The 16,842-nt window shown below is 44.9% G+C and overlaps 1 protein-coding gene across 2 annotated transcripts in view; it reads right to left on the bottom strand.

Moving 5' to 3' along the window:
• Positions 1-16,842, bottom strand: part of LOC124033677 (chromodomain Y-like protein 2) — an 84,538-nt gene that overhangs the window by 25,235 nt on the left and 42,461 nt on the right. For both annotated transcript variants that reach the window (XM_046345853.1, XM_046345852.1), the window contains exons 2-3: positions 9,354-10,020; positions 4,276-4,493 (exon numbers count right to left, since the gene is read on the bottom strand). In XM_046345853.1, the coding sequence (XP_046201809.1) occupies positions 4,276-4,493; positions 9,354-10,008 (873 nt within the window). In that variant the 5' untranslated portion in view covers positions 10,009-10,020. The remainder of the gene's footprint in view (positions 1-4,275; positions 4,494-9,353; positions 10,021-16,842) is intronic.

The following is a 16,842-nucleotide window of genomic DNA, read 5'->3' as shown; positions in this document are numbered from 1 at the left end:
TTAAAAATAATAGCGATTCCGTATCACATTGGGTGAGGCAGGTTTCCGGAAGGTATAAACAAATTAAAAATCGGAAAGAGATAGAAAGTACATATGGGTCCAGTGAGTGTTTGGGACGCGGCGATGCAGACGGTTAGCAGGCCTGTGCTAACAAGCTAACAGTTAGCAGGCCGGGGTAAACAAGGTAGCAGTTAGCGGACCAGGGCTAAACAAGCCAGCAGTTAGCAGGCCGAATTAGCAAGCAAGGAGATAGCAAGGGCTAGAGAGTTAGCCTTTAGGGGACGTCACGATGGGGTGAGTCTGTTTATTCCTCTTCATGCGGTGACATCGATAGACCGGTCGTGGGCCCGGGTATTGTAGCCCAGGAGTATGCTACGGTGGTAAGCACAGGTGCTCTGGCCGGACTAGCTTCAAGCTAAGTGGGTGGAAACGCTAGCCAGGAGTAATCATCCGGGGTTGCGGTTTAGCTAGATAGCTAGTTGTGAAGATCCAGCTGAAAGATTTTCCGTTTGCGGTGGGAATCCGGGGATAAAAAAGAAATAGGTCCGTTATGCTCTGGTTAGCGTCGCGTTGTTCGAACTGGTGAGAGCTTTCCGAGCTAAAGGTTAGCTGATGACAGGTTAGCTGAAGACCGCTAGCATAGCTGGTGGTTAGCTGGCAAGCTTCAGTTGAGGGGTTCCGGTTCCGAAGTAAATATAAATACTTTAGGAAAAAGTAGCTACATTGGGTGAGGCAGGTTGCAGGAGAGTATTTGGAAGCTTAGGTTTAGCAAAATGTTTTAAAGATATGCGAAGAAAAATATGTAAAAACGAAAAAGAAACGATATATACAAGGGACACGATACGACAGGACGACTTACTGCTACGCCATCTTGGAGGGTTGTGTTTACTTTCTGAAAGCACTGTTTGAATGTTAACTGATTTTAGCAATTTATTGATTTCATAAACCTTATTTCTCAGGCAAAATATATTAATATGGGCTATTATTTTCCCTTTCCTGGGTAGCTAATCAGAAATAGACATAATATGAAGAAATCATAATCACAAAGCATGAGTGATTCCCCAGACTGAAGGTTTTCACCCCCAATGATCCCTAAATTATCTGGCACAACTGGAGGGACATACGGCAGAGGGCAAATGTTCCATGAAAAATACTGGGTTGCATATGAACTTGTATAAGATTACGTCAAGCACACTCCAGAGCCAGTTAAATATGCATTTCCATATACAGAGTACTAGTCATCTACAGGCTTGGTAAAAGGAATGAAAGTGTCCAAAGGTGAAAAGAGGGATTGAGGGAGCAAGCACATTAACATGAAGACGCTGTCGCTAAGTAACATCTGCTCGCAATAACATCTGCATGTGACCAATAACATTTGATTTGATTTATACAAACATTACGTTATGGCATACTGGGATGCACAGGAAAGTGTCATAGACTCATAAAACTGCTTATTATCTTATTTTATTTAACTAGGCAAGTCAGTTAAGAACAAATTATTATTTTCAATGACGGCCTAGGAACAGGGGCAGAACGACAGATTTGGTACCTTGTCAGCTCAGGGATTTGATCTTGCAACCTACAGTGCCTTGGGAAAGTATTCGGCCCCCTTGAACTTTGCGACCTTTTGCCACATTTCAGGCTTCAAACATAAAGATATAAAACTGTATTGTTTTGTGAAGAATCAACAACAAGTGGGACACAATCATGAAGTGGAACGTCATTTATTGGATATTTCAAACTTTTTTAACAAATCAAAAACTGAAAAATTGGGCGTGCAAAATTATTCAGCCCCTTTACTTTCAGTGCAGCAAACTCTCTCCAGAAGTTCAGTGAGGATCTCTGAATGATCCAATGTTGACCTAAATGACTAATGATGATAAATACAATCCACCTGTGTGTAATCAAGTCTCTGTATAAATGCACCTGCCCTGTGATAGTCTCAGAGGTCCGTTAAAAGCGCAGAGAGCATCATGAAGAACAAGGAACACACCAGGCAGGTCCGAGATACTGTGGTGAAGAAGTTTAAAGCCGGATTTGGATACAAAAAGATTTCTCAAGCTTTAAACATCCCAAGGAGCACTGTGCAAGCGATCATATTGAAATGGAAGGAGTATCAGACCACTGCAAATCTATCAAGACCTGGCCGTCCCTCTAAACTTTCAGTTCATACAAGGAGAAGACTGATCAGAGATGCAGCCAAGAGGCCCATGATCACTCTGGATGAACTGCAGAGATCTACAGCTGAGGTGGGAGACTCTGTCCATAGGACAACAATCAGACGTATATTGCACAAATCTGGCCTTTATGGAAGAGTGGCAAGAAGAAAGCCATTTCTTAAAGATATCCATAAAAAGTGTTGTTTGAAGTTTGCCACAAGCCACCTGGGAGACACACCAAACATGTGGAAGAAGGTGCTCTGGTCAGATGAAACCAAAATGGAACTTTTTGGCAACAATGCAAAACGTTATGTTTGGCGTAAAAGCAACACAGCTCATCACCCTGAACTCACCATCCCCACTGTCAAACATGGTGGTGGCATCATCATGGTTTGGGCCTGATTTTCTTCAGCAGGGACAGGGAAGATGGTTAAAATTGATGGGAAGATGGATAGAGCCAAATATAGGACCATTCTGGAAGAACCTGATGGAGTCTGCAAAAGACCTGAGACTGGGATGGAGATTTGTCTTCCAACAAGACAATGATCCAAAACATAAAGCAAAATCTACAATGGAATGGTTCAAAAATAAACATATCCAGGTGTTAGAATGGCCAAGTCAAAGTCCAGACCTGAATCCAATCGAGAATCTGTGGAAAGAACTGAAAACTACTGTTCACAAATGCTCTCCATCCAACCTCACTGAGCTCGAGCTGTTTTGCAAGGAGGAATGGGAAAAAAATTCAGTCTCTCGATGTGCAAAACTGATAGACATACCCCGTAACTTAAGGGGCTGAATAATTTTGCACGCCCAATTTTTCAGTTTTTGATTTGTTAAAAAAGTTTGAAATATCCAATAAATGTCGTTCCACTTCATGATTGTGTCCCACTTGTTGATTCTTCACAAAAAAAAATCAGTTTTATATCTTCATGTTTGAAGCCTGAAATGTGGCAAAAGGTCGCAAAGTTCAAGGGGACCGAATACTTTTGCAAGGCACTGTATCGGTTACTACTCCAACGCTCCAACCACTAGGCTACCTGCCGCCCCATTAATAGCTTGATGCCTGGGGAAATAAGCAATCAGCTGTCAGTCGACCACACACAGACAGATACACATCTCCCAAGAGAAGATTTTATAAAGGGGGACCACTCATCTCAGAAATCTATGGAATATATCATAGAAGAGCAGTATGGAAATACAGCACTTGAGAGTGGATGAGTAAGACTTATTCCACACTTAAGCAGAAGGATTTTGTGCAAGGGAATCTTGCATATCACTAGAGCTGCTCCGGTAGCTCATGACAGTTTTCTACAGTAACAGTCGCCAATGAGATAAGCTCTTTTGAGGGTGTGAAAAAGTAAATTGAACAAACATTGGCCCTAGTTGTTACAGCCATGTTGTGAGTTAGCCAGGACAAAGCCTCCAGTACAGTGGACAGTCAGAGCAGTAGAGGAACTAATTGGCCAATTAATACCAGCTTTTCAGCAGTGGTAGTGATCAGTTAAGGACCCGCTGATAACTGGGCACCAGTGTCATTTGAGAGGCAGTGGGTTTTCTCATGTATCGAGACTCCCAAAAACATTTCACCATCGCGACGTAATGGACAGGCTTGCGAATCGCTCAGTACAGTTGTTTGTAGTGAAGAAAGTACTGCTGAGAACCACTGTGAAGGCATAATTTGACAATAGTCGTATTTTACACAAAGACAATCCATTCCCATTTTCAGTGCGTAAAAAAAATAGGAAAAAACGCTTCTATGCTGAGTTATGTCAAGACAATAAAAGGTTTTTGGCATCAAAATGTAACACTATCAGAGAGGTATTAATTTCTCGGTCATAATCTTCCTATTGAGATATCCATAGAAATCCCCACATTGTTACTCATTTAAAATGTGAGGCAATGCATAGTGACATATACATTATGTAGTGCTCCAGTACATACATGGGAAAAAACACTAGGTACTGAATTATTCAAAACACTAGGTACTGAATTATTCAAAAAGGTAAATGCACAGCTTGAGTCCAATTTCTATGTCAAAGCTTTTACCTATGGTGTCATTGCATTGTTGTTGTGTGTGTGCGTGCATTCATGAGTGTGTGTGTAACGTATCCCCTACCTCTGGTGTTAGTGCGTTGTTGTCAGACGTCTGGCTGGAGAGCAGCACGTGCGTGAAGCCCTCCTCCTTCCTGACGACAATGTCACGGAATCGACAGTTGGTCTCGTTCTGCCGCACGTTGTACCTCAGCCGCTTGTGGAACACGTAGCCTTTGTCCTCTCCAAGCTTCCTCTTCACAGAGCTGTGCAGATTCACCTCACCGTTGGAGAGTGTAGAGCCTGTTGGAACATATGGAGCAGAGTGCGTGATGGGCAGAGTGCGTGATGGTTAAAGTGCGTGATGGGCAGAGTGCGTGATGGGCAGAGTGCGTGATGGGCAGAGTGCGTGATGGGCAGAGTGCGTGATGGGCAGAGTGCGTGATGGGCAGAGTGCGTGATGGGCAGAGTGCGTGATGGGCAGAGTGTGTGATGGTTAAAGTGCATGATGGGCAGAGTGCGTGATGGGCAGAGTGCGTGATGGTTAAAGTGCGTGATGGGCAGAGTGCGTGATGGTTAAAGTGCGTGATGGGCAGAGTGCGTGATGGGCAGAGTGCGTGATGGTTAAAGTGCGTGATGGGCAGAGTGCGTGATGGGCAGAGTGCGTGATGGGCAGAGTGCGTGATGGGCAGAGTGCGTGATGGGCAGAGTGCGTGATGGGCAGAGTGTGTGATGGGCAGAGTGTGTGATGGTTAAAGTGCATGATGGGCAGAGTGCGTGATGGGCAGAGTGCGTGATGGTTAAAGTGCGTGATGGGCAGAGTGCGTGATGGTTAAAGTGCGTGATAGGCAGAGTGCATGATGGTTAAAGTGCGTGATGGGCAGAGTGCGTGATGGGCAGAGTGCGTGATGGTTAAAGTGCGTGATGGGCAGAGTGAGTGATGGGCAGAGTGCGTGATGGGCAGAGCGCGTGATGGGCAGAGTGCGTGATGGGCAGAGTGCGTGATGGGCAGAGTGCGTGATGGGCAGAGTGCGTGATGGGCAGAGTGAGTGATGGGCAGAGTGCGTGATGGGCAGAGTGAGTGATGGGCAGAGTGAGTGATGGGCAGAGTGAGTGATGGGCAGAGTGCGTGATGGGCAGAGTGCGTGATGGGCAGAGTGCGTGATGGGCAGAGTGCGTGATGGGCAGAGTGCGTGATGGGCAGAGAGCGTGATGGGCAGAGCGCGTGATGGGCAGAGCGCGTGATGGGCAGAGTGCGTGATGGGCAGAGTGAGTGATGGGCAGAGTGCGTGATGGGCAGAGTGCGTGATGGGCAGAGCGCGTGATGGGCAGAGCGCGTGATGGGCAGAGCGCGTGATGGGCAGAGCGCGTGATGGGCAGAGTGCGTGATGGATCCTCAGCCCATCAGGATTCAGAGCAGTGTACCCTACTTTAGAGAGACTTTCCTGGAAAACGACCTGGTTCATCTCAAGGGGTGTACTTGAGCTTCTTCACTGGAATACTTATTCAGATACATTTTTTGTGCCCACAGTAGTACTGCAAGTGCCAGCTCAGCTAGTGACACAATAGACATGTAAATCATATTTTAACTTCCGTAGAGATGGGATGTGCATTACTGATATCGAAGAAAAAAAAAACTTGGTCAACTACTGTGCTCTGTTTGCATGTCAATAGTTGTCTATTCACACTTTCTTAAAATACTCCCTTGGAAGAGTGAGAAGGCTATATCAATTTATATCATCAGGCAACATTCTAATTTTGCATGCTGCTCCTGTCAATGTATCATAACTATTGAATCAGACCCCATCTTGATTCTATTCGTTTCTAAGACAATGAAAGAGGCATGACTGCAAATGAGCACAGAGATTCACACCAATTCCCCAGTCTGGGGTAAACTATGGCTGTGACAACATTCAAATGCAAGACTAGGATCCTCAGAGAGAGACAAAGTGATTCATTTTGTTTACGGGTCAACATAGAACAGTTACTGAGCATTGCTGACCACAGAAGACCAAACAGGGACCAACACTCAGTTATTGACCAAGGAAAACTTAACTTGACCCATTGAGACATTACCAACAACAATGATCATTTATTCTATTTCTACAAATATATTTTATCACAACAAATGTTTCAGCACAAGTATTCTATGACCTGATTTGACCATGGGAAAAAGGGCTAGATCGTAAATGCTGGAAAACCATGTCCAAACCTTGGTTTGATCCCTCAGGGGTAGGTAGGCCTGTCAAGAGTCCCCAGACCCCAGCCAGATGTTAGAATCCAAGGCTAGCTGTAAGTGTGACAGACATTTCTCCTCTGGCATCTCGTGACATTAGACATCGTAGGTCAATGTTATCACCCAACCAATAAACTATTACATTTGTTAAAGACAAAGTGACACTAATGAATCCATATAGTGGATGTATATAGATGGATGACATAAAAACCTCAACCCTGCCCTGCGTTCATGATAGTTAGAGGTAGAGACGATAATGCAAAGCATAAGGGACTGTAGCTCATTTGTGACTGACCACCTCGATTCGGTCTTATGTTGCAAAATTAGAAGGTGTTTTTTTTTTACATTGGACAAAAGTAGTGATTCAGAGCTAACAAAATGGTATGTCATACACTGCAGATGAGGAACAATGGAAAAGTCATTCTGCTTTGAAAGTTGATAAACTTGTAGCCCCACTTTTGAGGAAATGGCCCTTGAAAGTTTTGGTACACCTACTGCAGAGCTCTTCTTTGTCTACACATCTACATCATCGTTCACACCCTCTTAAGCTTTAGCCCCACCCATCTCTTTAGGGATTCACATGCGAGGCCATGTGCTAAACAGAGTGAGTAAGGTATTGTAGTAAATAACCAAAGATTTCAAGACTAAAAGTGGTGAATGTAGTAGCCTACAATAAGGAAAAACTCCAGGTAGCAATACACTATGTAGTCCTTTGCCTATATACTAATCTGCCTTTGGTGCAGGTAACGTTGTTGTTCACATTACCGTCTCTGGTAAACACACACTATACCAAACAAAATCAAAGTGTGTTTGTCACATGCACAGGACACAAAAGGTGTAAATGGTACAGTTTGCTTGTACAGCTTGTTTGGCCTGTGTTGTGTCAAGTCACTCCAGTTCACACTGACCGTGTACAGAAAGTAGTCCACAACCTTTCCCCACTTTGTCAATAGCACCTGCTAAATTCAGGGAAGCAATGTTGTTTCAAGCAGTAGCAACACTTTTGCAGTTCTCCATGGCTGACGTTAAAATCTTCTTTTTATTTTTATATGCGTTAGGAAGGCTTCTGTTATTGACAGAAGCATGCTACAAGGCAGGCCAATCCAAACTCATCTCTCGGCAAGTCCAGCTCAACAATTATCTCAGCCAATCATGGCAAGCAGGAAGGTTCTTGTCTTTTTCCGTGGCTAAACCAACTAGGCTCGTAATTTAACAATTGTATTTCTATTTACACATGGCATACAAGTTTGTTATTAAGACAGATGAACGTTCACATATTCCAGAAGGCATTTCTGCCCAAAAACACATTTTTATCAAAATAAAACGATTACGTTCAAATGCCTCTCCTGTGAAGTAGTGACGTACGACATAAGCCTAGCTTCCGGAAACGGGTCACATTGATGAGCCCATTGCTGTGTCTTTCAGCTGCAAAGCAAAGGTAGCTAGTTATGAGCCCATTGATGTGTCTTTCAGCTGGGGTCTACTGATTCTGGATAGGAAACCAATAATTGTCTGTGGAAACACACAAAGGGTGTCTGTGGAAACACACAAAACACACAAAGGGTGTCTGTGGAAACACACAAAGGGTGTCTGTGGAAACACACAAAGGGTGTCTGTGGAAACACACAAAGGGTGTCTGTGGAAACACACAAAGGGTGTCTGTGGAAACACACAAAGGGTGTCTGTGGAAACACACAAAGGGTGTCTGTGGAAACACACAAAGGGTGTCTGTGGAAAAGCACAAAAGGGTGTCTGTGGAAAAGCACAGATTGTTTATGCTTTTTACAAGGGTAATACAAGCATGTCTGCTTTGGACTTTTCTTCGTAGTTTGGTGCAAATAAATGCAGTGACTTTCCATGTCTTGTTCTAGTCAGATATGCGAACATTATTCAACATCTTCACAGCTCTACCGTGGCCGAGGGCTCCAGCTTATCCTGAGTGATAATATAGAACTAACAGCAACAATAAAATGCTTTACAGAACATGATTCACACCTAACATAAATATGAGGTGTACAATAGTACTGTGTTTCAAGTTGTAAAGTGTCACACATTGTGGTAATGTGGCCATTAACTGCCTTCAGTATATCATCAGTATGCTGCAATGTGATAAATGTGCCACATGGCACTGATTTGCTTGGGTATGAGATTGGATTAAAACGAAATCATAATAAGAGTGCAAAATACTACCACTGACAAACACCCAGTCTATCGAGACAAATGTAGAAGAATCTAACTATCAATGTGATGACAAACAGCCCCCACACATTGTGATTTGACCCTGGCAGAGGTGGAAAGGACTTTATAAATATAATCATTAACTCAATGAGACTAGTCTTGGACTGTGACCCGGGAGTGAAATTCACTGTCCTTATCACCACTCTCAGTAGTACAATGCTGAACCATAAGGACCTCAGAGCATGCATTCAACTATAGGTTACGGAGGCATCCTCTGGCTGTCTCATCTACATCTGGTACAATGCAGAGATACAACCTGGTTTACCAAATCCACTATGGCATGTAGCTAACTGTCCAGGATACAACGCGTCTCCATTTCAAATATTCCCATCCCGCTGGAATCACTGTAATTCAATAGAGAACAAAACTACATTGAATTGGAATTGAGTGAAAACGAAAATGACAACAATATAACAATGTCATTTCCACTGGGATACTATGTAAGCTAACGTTGGCTGGCATATTGGCAAGACAGCAAGCTGACTGAACAAACCAGCATCACCTCAAGCTGTGATGTAAATGTTCCGTCTATCAATCCTACTAGAAATCCTACAGTTTACTGCACATGTTCATTCAATCAATAGCTAGGGGACTGAATGTTTTCTAGCCAGGTCACTTGGCCAGGAAAACGCACGGTCCAACTATCTATAATAAAGGTATATATACACCATCCAGAGTGTGTCACTTACCTAGGTCATTGACCTGTGGTGTCCCGGGGGTCTCCACGCCCCCCATCACCCTCTCCGTGTCATGGGTCAGTCTGTGTGTCCCGGCTGCTGCCCTGTACAGGACATGGTCCATCTCTCCGTTCTGTAGTCCGTTATGAGGGGCCCTTACCGGGGGCACAAACTGCAGTCCCCCCGGAGGAGCCTTGTACGGCATAGCTTTGGTCATCCTGTGTGGAGAAACATGCTTCCCTCCCCCTCCTCCTCCTCCGCTCACCTTCTTCTGCTTCTGAGAAGCTCCAGTACCAACCCCCAAACCCATGCCCTCCCTTACTCCTGCCCCAGGATTAATCCCGGCCCCTGGACTAACACCAGTCCTTTTCTTCTTACGTGCCTCTGCTCGTGCTCTCGGGGTGTCTGGGGCGGGAGGACGGGCAGATAGGAGGTGTGGTCCAACCCCCCCTGGGGGCCCTCCCTGCCTCCATGGTCCCCCTGCCGTCCCGGCGGGCAGCTTGGGAGGTTTGGGTTGTTTGTGTTGGGTGTGCAGATGCAGGCCGTTGATGAACTCCTCACAGTGCAGCAGGTGGTGCTCGGGCTCCCAGGTGTCCTCCTTGCTGCCGTAACCCTTCCACCGGATCAGGTACTCCCACTTGCCCTTCTTGTTGCGCCGCTTGTCCATGATCCGCTCCACCTAGAGGGAGAAAAATCAAGAAAGAGAGTCATAATTTCAAATGACATGATCACAATTCAATGACATTATCCTTACCTAACAAATACCTATCAGTTTCTTGGCGATTCATTCATAAATTTGCACACAAACCCATTTGTAATGAAAATACCACCTGTCACCATGACAATCTCTAGTAAGTATGTGTAATAGGGATGTAAATAAAGTCTGACCAGGTTAGAGCTCCTCTTTGAATCTCTCCTCTTTAATGTTAGCATAACCAGTCTATCAGCGATTCTGTTCTGGAATGGCTGTGCTGATAGGCAAGCTCTCATCATGTGTTAGAGAGAGCGGTTCTGGGAGATGTAGGAGAGGAACAATGGGAGCAGCACTGTGATCACACCATTACATATGAACCAGATATCTGTTCTGTGGATGATGAGAGGGGATTGATCAGCAAGTCAAAGTGGTACATTTCCAAGTTTTCTAACTTCAATCATGTAAAATGTGGAGCTGACAGACTGAGCATTTTGGCATAAGGGTAGTTCTATATGAATTCAATCACTTTCTGACTGTCCCACTTTTGATTTGCATGAAACATTCCATGCATGTTTGCCCATGGTAGGAGTGGTCAGAAAGTGACTTGCTTGACATAAATGCCAAAACATTCAGTAGATAAATGTGCTCAAAGTTGACCCCTTTTGTATACCCACCCTACCATGAGACATCCATGTTTCATCACTGAAAAAAAGATAAACAGCTGGGTTTGATGTCATTTGAAAGCTTACAAACAGGGTTGTCAAACTCTTTAATAATCACGTAGAGAGGTGAAAGCCATGTCGTGCCTACAAACAAGTGAGAAGCGTGACTCCAAACTGCTGTCTGAAAGAAATGGGCACTTTCTCATTCACTTGAGAGATTTCATTGTTTTAGAAACATGAAATGAAATTGGTGATTATAGTGCCTCCACTAGTCTCGTTTGTCCATTGTGTAACAGACAGGCAGGGTGTTTTTGACATATTGTCAAATGCACAATAATTAGACTCAGGAGAGCTGGTAATGATGGAGACAATGTTTGTCAGCACTGAACAAGACCATTACCAATGAGGAAGTGTTCAATGTTCAGCGACTATATCTGGAATACACAAATAATACAAAGCACAAACCTTAAAAGTGTAGACTGACACAGACAGACTCAATAAGAACAGCACACACACAAACAGAAAGAACAACAATAGAAGCAATTCCATCCTGGCTCCAACACAGAAGGACTGGCAGAGGAACACAAATGTACTGATAAAGAGTAGATGTCAGTGGAATAGTACACACATAAATACAGACTGACAGACACACACCCCTGACTAAACTGAAGGATCTCTGAAGTGGAAGAATCTGTTTCAAAGCTGACCAAATCATTTGGTTTTGCCATATAGACACTTACAGTATAAGCTACATACAGAAGCACAAAGCACTTCTTCCTAAACTCTATATTAACACTACTCAACCGGCCAATAGTACCAACTCCAGAGAGCTGGGACCGTCAGGGCAGCATATCCCATATCCCATTCAAAAATAGGTTTTACTCTAACATCTCAGAATATTCTAGCACAGATAACTTCATGAAGTTCTTAGACTTCTGCAAATGTGTGCGGACACCTCTTCAAATGAGTAGATTTGGCTATTTCAGCCACACCTGTTGTTGACAGGTGTATAAAATCTAGCACACAGCCATGCAATCTGCATAGACAAACAATGGCAGAAGAATGGCCTTGCTGAAGAACTCAGTGACTTGCAAGTCAGTTTGTCAGATTTCTGCCCTGCTAGAGCTGCCCCGGTCAACTGTAAGTGCTGTTATTGTGAAGGGAAAATGTTTAAGAGCAACAACGGCTCAGCCGTGAAGTGGTAGGCAACACAAGCTCACAGAGCAGGACTGGCGAGTGCAGGAGCGCACAGCTCGCAAAAATTGTCTGTCCTCAGTTACAACACTCACTACAGAGTTCCAAACTGCCTCTGGAACCAACGTCAGCACAATAACTGTTCGTCGGGAGCTTCATGAAATGGGTTTCCATGGCCGAGCAGCCGCACACAAGCCTAAGATCACCATGCGCAATGCCAAGTGTCGGCTGGAGTAGTGTAAAGATCGCCGCTATTGGTCTCTGGGGCAGTGGAAACGCGTTCTCTGGAGTGATAAATCACACTTCACCATCTGGCGGTCTGATGGACAAATCTGGGTTTGGCTGATGCCAGGAGAACGCTTCCTGCCCCAATGCATAGTGCCAACTATAGAGTTTGGTGGAGGAGGAATAATGGACTAGGGCTGTTTTTCATGGTTCGGGCTAGGCCCCTTAGTTCCAGTGAAGGGAAATCTTAACGCTACAGCATACAATGAAATTCTAGACAATTCTTTGCCTCTAACTTTGTGGCAACAGTTTGGGGAAGGCCCTTTCCTGTTTCAGCATGACAATGCCCACATGTATATAGCGAGGTCCATACAGAAATGATTTCTCGAGATCAGTGTGCAAGAACTTGACTGGCCTGCACAGAGCCCTGACCTCAACCCCATTGAACACCTTTGGGATGAATTGTAACGCTGACTGTAAGCCAGGCCTAATCGCCCAACATCTGTGCCCGGCCTCACTAATGCTTGTGGCTGAATGGAAGCAAGTCCCTGCAGCAATGTTCCAACATCTAGTGGAAAGCCGTCCCAGAAGAGTGGAGGCTGATATAGCAGCAAAGGAGGGACCAACTCCATGTTAATGCCCATGATTCTGGAATGAGATGTCCAACAAGGAGTCCACATACTTTTGGTCATGTAGTGTATGTCTCTCAGCTTCCGGGGTTAGTTGATTCCTAAAAGTACATTTGTAACGTGCTGCTGGTGGCAGATACAGTAGGACCCACTGTGGGAAGGAGATAAGAACCCATAGGCTGACATGTAAGCTGTTATCATGGAGAACCCTTAAACATGACTGTGGATATTCATGGTCACACACACACACACACACACACACACACACACACACACACACACACACACACACACACACACACACACACACACACACACACACACACACACACACGTTGAGCATGACATTTGACAGAGCCATTATGAATGACCATAGAATACAAATAGTCAAGGGGGAGCTTTCTCCATTCTACACACAGACACCCGGATGCATAATAAAGGTTATGTTTTCTGGATCATGGGTCATGACCCTTTCAGTGGTCGATATTATTCTGTATAACATTCTGTTTTCGGAGTATGTTCATGTGTGTATAGATGTGCGTGTGGTACAGGTGTTCTCCTGTTTGCCTGTTGCATGTCCACCCCCAGAGACCAAGCAGACAGAAACAAGCCTAATTGGTTGGCAGCAGCTCTCTCACGCCCTCCACCACATCATCTCAGGAGGGACCTTCCCTCTAGATCTCCTGTTCTCATGGAGGCAGTTGACAATGGCACTGGAGAAACTAGCAGCAGACCTTGATGCTTCAGGGACCTCTGAGGTTCTCTGTAGCCATTCATGCTTTATTCCAATAACCAGCATTACATGCTGCAGAAAAGCAATCTTTATTATTACATTTAGGAAGCCACACACTGTAGAATTCAAGTGTGTTATTAGACAACTCGATATCTATGATGTCCTCTTTCAATAATCTGTGATGGGCTCTTAGTGTGAAAATTAATATACAGTACACTGATTGTCAACTACTAACTTGAACTGTTGACCTAGGTTGTTCTCTGACAGGACAACAAAGATAGAAACCAAATTAGTATTGGAAAGGGGGCGGTTTTATAGAGAACAGAGTCTGTTTTATACTGCAATCCATTTCTTGATCCAGTCCTCCATTCATCACACAACCTCACATCTTGCCAAGAGTTGTTTTTCTTCAGCAGTTAACCTTGTACCAGATGGAAGTGCCCTGACATTTAGCCCCAGCCTTTCCTTGGTGTTTAGTTGTCTCATACACAATGCTGCGGATGACATGCTGTGGGAAGACAAGCAGACTCCCACACTAAGGAGCATGCAGACATCAGTCTGGCTACTATACTTTACCCTCCCCACTAGTTATGTAGCTGCCTGCCACCAGTTTAAATGCTTTTCTCCTTTCCTTTAGAAAACATCCTCCCACCCACATGACATCGAAGGTGGGAGGGGCAGTGTAGGTGTACAGAGGAGAGTTTAATGAAATGCCTTTAAAAAAAAGGAGTAACAAAAAGTAGTGATTTGCACCCACACAGGAGAGAGTGAGCAGCGCAGAGCTCCACACGACATACACCTCTGTGTAACACACCCACACAGGAGAGAGTGAGCAGCGCAGAGCTCCACACGACATACACCTCTGTGTAACACACCCACACATGAGAGAGTGAGCAGCGCAGAGCTCCACACGACATACACCTCTGTGTAACACACCCACACATGAGAGAGTGAGCAGCGCAGAGCTCCACACGACATACACCTCTGTGTAACACACCCACACAGGAGAGAGTGAGCAGCGCAGAGCTCCACACGACATACACCTCTGTGTAACACACCCACACATGAGAGAGTGAGCAGCGCAGAGCTCCACACGACATACACCTCTGTGTAACACACACACACACACACAGAAAGCCGGAATGGTCGTCTGCCTCCCAGCAAGCTCATTAACACATAGGAAGACACTGAGCCCAAATGGCCATCTGCCCATTACCAGACAGTGATGGGATGAGAAACAGGTACAGAAATACAGAGCCGCTCCACATTGATACTATGCTGGCCTGTGTATAACAGTTACACTGCATTCAGAAAGTATTCAGACCCACTTTTTCCACAATTTGTTACATTACAGCGTTTTAAAATGGATTAACCCCCCCATCTACACACCATACCCCATAATGACAAAGCAAAAACAGTTTTGAAATGTTGGCAAAATTACAATAAAAAAACTGAAATATGACATTTACATAAGCATTCAAACTCTTTCTTTACTCTGTACTTTTTTGAAGCACCTATGGCAGCGTTTACAGCCTTGATTCTTGGGTATGATGCTACAACCTTGGCACACCTGCATTTGGGGAGTTTCTCCCATTCTTCTCTGCAGATAATTTCAAGCTCTGCAGAGCTATTTTCAGGTCTCTCCAGAAATATTCAATCAGGTTCAAGTCCGGGCGCTGGTTGGGCCACTCAAGGACATTCAGAGACTTGACCCGAAACCACTCCTACATTGTCTTGGCTGTGTGCTTTGGGTCGTTGTCCTGTTGGAAGGTGAACCTTCGCCCCAGTCGGAGGTCCTGAGTGCTCCGGAGCAGGTTTTCATCAAGGATCTTTCCCTCGGTCCTGACTAGTCTCCCAGTCCCTGCTGCTGAAAAACATCCCCATAGCATGATGCTGCCATCACCATGCTTCACCGTAGGGATGGTATTGGCCAGGTGATGAGCTGTGCCTGGTTTCCTCCAGATGTGACACTTGGCATTCAGGCCAAAGAATTCAATCTTGGTTTCATCAGACCAGAGAGTCTTGTTTCTCATGGTCTGGGAGTAATTTAGGTGCCATTTGGCAAACTCCAAGTGGACTGTTAAGTGTTATTGAGGAGCGTCTTCTGCCTGGCCAATGTACCATAAAGGCCTAATTGGTAGAGTGCTGCACAGATGGGAGAACCTTCCAGAAGGACAACCATCTCCACAGATGAGCTTTTTCAGAGTGGCCATCGTGTTCTTGGTCACCTCCTTGACCAAGGCCCTTCTCCCCCGATTGCTCAGTTTGTCCAGACGGCCAGCTCTAGAAATAGTCTTGGTGGTTCCAAACTTCTTCCATTTAAGAATGATGGAGGCCACTGTGTTCTTGAGTACCTTCAATGCCGCAGAACATTTTTAGTACCCTTTCCCAGATCTGTGGCTCGACACAATTCTGTCTCAGAGCTCTACGGACAATTTCTTCGACCTCGTGGCTTGTTATTTTTGCTCTGCCATGCACTGTCAACTGTAGGACCTTATATAGACAGGTGTGTGCCTTTCCAAATCATGTCCAATCAATTGAATTTACCACAGGTGGACTCCAATCAAGTTGTAGAAACATCTGAAGGATGATCAATGGAAACAAGATGCACCTGAGCTCAATTTTGAGTCTCATAATAAAGAGTCTGAATACTTATACTCATTCTCCAAGATGTTGTAGCAGTGCAGAAGTGTTTTGTTCGTCCTCTCGTGCACTTTTGTATTTTCCGTCTTTTTAAAAATATATTTCAATTTTATTTTCAATCTCTTCTCCATTTTAGTTCAATTATACCTTCTGGTAACCTGCCTCACCCAATGTGATACAGAACCACTATTATTTTTCATATTTAAACCTTATAGCAAGAACCACCTAGCCATCAGAAGCTAACCAGCTAATTAGCTACAAGCTATTTAGCCACTGCTAGCGGCCTTTAACTTCTGCATAGGTACCAGCCCTTTTTTTAGCTTGGATAATACTCGCAAACCTACCAGTAACGGACTGTCTCTCCACTACAAAGCCGGATTCCTGCCGTAATCCCTGGACCATTCTCCTGATCTTCACAGCTAGCTAGCACCCACCAAGTTACCCAGTATCGACGCTATCCCTGAGGCCCACCTCCCGGCCTACTTAGTCGACACGGCGCCCCTCCGCACCACCACAACAGGTCTGCCGACGAATACTCCATCCGCTGTGCCTTCAATCGGCCTCAGTCGGAGCAGACGCTTTAAACGCCGTGTCACCCGCGTGATAGCGACTACTCCGCGGCTCCCCTGTTCCTTCTAATGCTGCCCCCTGGACCCTATGATCCCGTGGCAACATAGCTAATGCCCGCTGGACTGTCCATTAATCACGGTAGTCCATTCTG

This window comes from Oncorhynchus gorbuscha, linkage group LG04 (assembly GCF_021184085.1).
Source record: "Oncorhynchus gorbuscha isolate QuinsamMale2020 ecotype Even-year linkage group LG04, OgorEven_v1.0, whole genome shotgun sequence".
NCBI lineage: Eukaryota > Metazoa > Chordata > Actinopteri > Salmoniformes > Salmonidae > Oncorhynchus > Oncorhynchus gorbuscha.
The sequence above is the reverse complement of the archived record's forward strand: the minus strand, read 5'-3'. Positions and strand labels throughout refer to the sequence as shown.